Consider the following 4,538-nt stretch of genomic DNA (forward strand, 5'->3'; position numbering starts at 1 on the left):
TGAACGAACCGGCGTCATAAACAAACCTGTATTAAAAAGAATAAGAAGAAGATTTCTTTCAAATCACGTCTTCATCTTCTATCTTCTTGGTGTTAGAGAGAGAGAGAGACCGAAAGAGAGGGAGAGAGATCGGGAAAAGGCACAGGAGATCTCGGATGCTCCGGTGAAAAAAAAAAAAAAAAAAAAAAAAAAGTTATTTTTTTTTTTCGTTTCAGACTTTTTGGAGATGGGAGAATGTAATGGGTGATCCAAAGAGTAATCTCTGTATTTAAAACAATTATGCATTGATTTGTTTCTGATGTAACTGCGCAGAATGCTATACAAATCACCCAGTTTTAATATTATTTTTAACAAGCGTATTTTTGTTAAAAGAAAATTCAACTTATATCTAAAGTGCAAGTTAAATATTAAGTTTAACGTTGATATTTAAAATACGGAGATTTTCCAATTATTTTCATTCCAAGGCATGCTTTTTATTGTATTTTTATTTTTACATTTTTTATTTTCTTTGTAGACAGCCATCGGAGGCAGTCTGGGACCACCCGTCTCCAAACCCTGGAGATGTAAAGTTGGACACCACTAAAACCGAGTAGGTATTCGCTGCTTTATCGCTTGGGAATGGAAGGACGTTGGAATTGATTGCTAAAGCCAGGACACAGAAGGGTGGGAGGAAAATACAAAGTGCGCTATTCATGGAAAATTGCAGTTTCTTCTGGACGGAAAACAAGGATCTTTCGAGGGTTTTTGATCCCTTTTTTCCCTTTTTCAGAGTGTAGCACACTCAGCAGCATTTGGCTCTGAATTTCTCCACTGATTTGCTGATAACATCTGCTCTAATTAAGTGCATCCAGACTCTTGAAAGCAAATAACCTTCGTTACGCATTAAAGGTCTGATTGGCGTTTTGGCGACAGTCTTGGGATGCACCTGTCATTGTTTTTTTTTTTTTTTGTTTTTTTTCTTTTTTTTCCTTTTCAATGTTAAGTGGATACAGCGGTTGATTCGATTTAAATATAGATTTATTTTTATTTCATGTTTTGTTGATCTAATGTTTGAGATTTGCATGAAAGCGATATTTATAAAAAACATGACAAAAGTAATATTTCTCCAAATGTCTCTTGTTCTGCACTGTGTTTGTACTGTATGTGTGTGACAGATGTAGAAGAATACAAACTGAACTGTTTGTAATGGTTATATGATTTAAACAATTTCGATTTGGTTTGTTTCATTCTGTGGTTAAAAACATTAGTGGTGATTATGTCCTTGAATCCTTTTTTGGGATTAGTGTAAGCGATCATCGAATGAAAGATGTCAAATCCATGATAATGCATGATCTTTATCGTAAACATGTCATGATGTGGAAGAGGAGGTGTTTTTTTGTGTGTGTGTAGTTCATTGTACAAAATGCTCAAAGCATTGCAACTGACACTCGCTGTCTGAGCCTTCTCATCTGATTTTTTTTTTTTCTCTCTGTGTTTTGTTGGCAGTGCTGTGAAGTGGCTCTCAGCCTTAACTTCATCAGGACTCGGTGGAAGGATGCTGTGGTTTACCCTGCTAAGCACAATAGCTTTAGGATGGACTACGCCGATCCCTCTGTTGGATGAGTCGGAAGAAATAGATGAGCCTTGCTTTGACCCTTGCTACTGTGAAGTCAAGGAGGGTATTTTCCACGTCCACTGCGACAGCAAAGGATTTACAAATGTCAGCCAGATCTCCCAGACTTGGACGAGACCCTTTAAACTCAATCTGCAGAGGAACTCCATGCGCAGGCTGTATTTTAACAGCTTTTTGCACCTCAATAATGCTGTGTCACTCAATCTGGGGAATAATGCACTACAGGACATACATGTGGGCGCATTCAATGGCCTGAGCATCTTAAAAAAACTATTTCTGCATGAAAACAAACTGGAGGTGTTCAGGAATGACACTTTTATGGGGCTGGAGAGTCTTGAGTATCTTCAGGCGGATTACAACGTCATCAAGAGAATAGAGAGTGGGGCGTTTCGGAACCTGCACAAACTCAGAGTACTTATTTTGAACGACAATTTGATACCCGTGCTACCCAATTTATTATTCAGGTCTGTATCTCTCACGCACCTTGACTTACGTGGCAACCGCTTAAGAATTCTACCCTATAAAGGGACGCTGGAATACATCGGTCGCAGCTTGATGGAGATTCAGCTAGAGGAAAATCCATGGAACTGTGTGTGTGACATTGTGCAGCTCAAAACCTGGCTGGAGCGCATCCCCTACACAGCACTGGTGGGCGACATTACGTGTGAATACCCTTTTCATTTACACGGTAAGGATCTTCGTGAGATCAAGAGAAGTGAACTCTGTCCCTTACTTTCTGAAGCAGAGCTGGAGGCCAAACATGGCATTCCCAGATTACCGTTTAATAATGAAAATGTCTGGCCCACCAAGCCTTCTTCTATGTTGTCATCTTTTCATAACACAGCCTCCTCAGTAGAGTACAGAGAGAGACACGTAAAGCCGACTAAACGGTTCAGACCCACAAAAACACCACCCACTCCTCGTAGCATTTACCCAGGACAGAATCAGCCTCCAGTCGCTGCCTACCAAACCAGACCCCCTATACCAATTATTTGCCCCACAGGGTGCATGTGCAATTTACACATTACTGACTTGGGCCTCACTGTCAATTGCAAAGAGAAAGGGTTTCACAACATTTCTGAGCTGCTACCACGACCACTCAACGCCAAGAAACTCTATCTAAGTGGGAATTTGATTCAGAAAATTTACAGGTCGGATTTTTGGAACTTCTCTAGCTTGGATTTATTGCACTTGGGTAACAATCGGATATCATATGTTCAAGAAGGCGCCTTTATGAACCTACCTAATTTGAAAAGTTTATACTTGAATGGCAACGACATTGAAAGGCTCACCCCTGGCATGTTTCGTGGTCTGCAGGCACTTAGTTACCTGTATTTCGAGTACAACGTCATTCGAGAGATCCAACCGGCCGCCTTCAGCCTCATGCCAAACTTGCAGTTGGTTTTTCTCAATGACAACCTGCTGCGCACCCTGCCCATGGATACATTTGCTGGCACCTCCCTGGCTAGGCTCAACCTGCGCAACAACTACTTTCTCTACCTTCCAGTGAGCGGAGTCCTGGAGCATCTCCACTCCATCGTTCAAATCGACCTTCACCAGAACCCTTGGGACTGCTCTTGCGACATTATCCCGCTCAAGCAGTGGATTGAGAAGCTCAGCTCCGTCATTGTTGTGGGGGAAGTGACCTGCAAGACCCCGGAATACGCTCTTGGCAAGGATCTGCGCACCCTGGAGGCTGAGGTCATATGCCCTGAGTTGAAATTCACAGCTTCTTCTCCAGTCCTGCCCAATGAAATGACGGCCACCAGCGGCTCAGACTTAGGAGAAGCGCCAACAGCGGGAGCTGTTCCGCTCTCTGTAATGATTCTCAGCCTACTGATTCTCTTCATCTCCTCTGTGTTTGTGGCTGCCGGTCTCTTCGCATTCGTCCTACGGAGGCGAAAAAAACTTCCCTTCAGGAAGCGTCAGGAGGTGGACCTTACGGGCATTCAAATGCAGTGCAAGATCTTTGAAGAAAGACAAACTGGCTCACCTGAGAAGCCACCCGGTCACATCTATGACTACATCCCCCATCCCGTTACTCAAATGTGTAACAATCCAATTTACAAACCACGAGAAGGAGAGATCGAGGGCGAGCAGTTTACAGAAACCAAGGAAAATAACAGTAATTATCGAACACTTCTGGAAAAAGAGAAGGAATGGACGATGGCTGTGTCCAATTCCCAGCTCAACACCATTGTCACCATCAATCAGTCAGGTGACATGGCAGGATTTCACGAAAATGGAGTGCTTTGCCCTACTGTGATTGACAGCCAGAGACCAACCCCTACAGTGGGTTTTGTAGACTGCCTGTACACCACCGTCCCCAAATTAAAGGACATGCATGTTGCACATTCACATCCACCCGGAATGCAATACCCTGATTTACAACAAGACGCCAGATTAAAAGAAACATTACTTTTCACTGCAGGGAAAGGATTCCCTGAGCATACCCAAAGTGAATACCTTGAATTAAGGGCAAAACTCCAAACCAAGCCGGATTACCTCGAAGTCTTGGAGAAATCATATAGATTCTAATTAAATTGAAAACAGTATTACACAAACTCTCTCACTCCACACCCAAAAAGAATATGTATCAAAAAAGAAGCATGGCAAAATTATGTGTTTCACACACTTACACATACACACACTGACACACATTTCCCCCAAGTTGCTTTTGGAGGAAAGGCCATACTCAGATTCTTCAATGAAGTGCCTTTTTTTCAGAGTAGCCAGCAATGTTACCACCCATTATTTTTGTATGGAACAGATTTGTTGTTGAACCTCTGGAGCGCCTGGCACAGTTAGTAGAATATTTGCAGATTGCTGCATGCATTGGACTGCAGAAGGAGGTTATCGATCATAAACTTCACCTGCTATAGAGATACAGCGACGTATTACCCCGTTGAGTGGTCTATTTCATTTT

The 4,538-nt window shown here is 42.5% G+C and overlaps 1 protein-coding gene across 1 annotated transcript; it reads left to right on the top strand.

Moving 5' to 3' along the window:
• The first annotated feature begins 493 nt into the window (after positions 1-493).
• Positions 494-4,162, top strand: LOC113093594 (SLIT and NTRK-like protein 3). The gene is made up of 2 exons (XM_026259284.1): positions 494-589; positions 1,486-4,162. The coding sequence occupies exon 2, from the start codon at positions 1,535-1,537 to the stop codon at positions 4,148-4,150; it is 2,616 nt and encodes an 871-aa protein (XP_026115069.1). The 5' UTR covers positions 494-589; positions 1,486-1,534; the 3' UTR covers positions 4,151-4,162.
• The last annotated feature ends 376 nt before the right edge of the window (positions 4,163-4,538 follow it).

Source organism: Carassius auratus, unplaced genomic scaffold, assembly GCF_003368295.1.
Source record: "Carassius auratus strain Wakin unplaced genomic scaffold, ASM336829v1 scaf_tig00215108, whole genome shotgun sequence".
In the NCBI taxonomy this organism is placed as follows: Eukaryota; Metazoa; Chordata; class Actinopteri; order Cypriniformes; family Cyprinidae; genus Carassius; species Carassius auratus.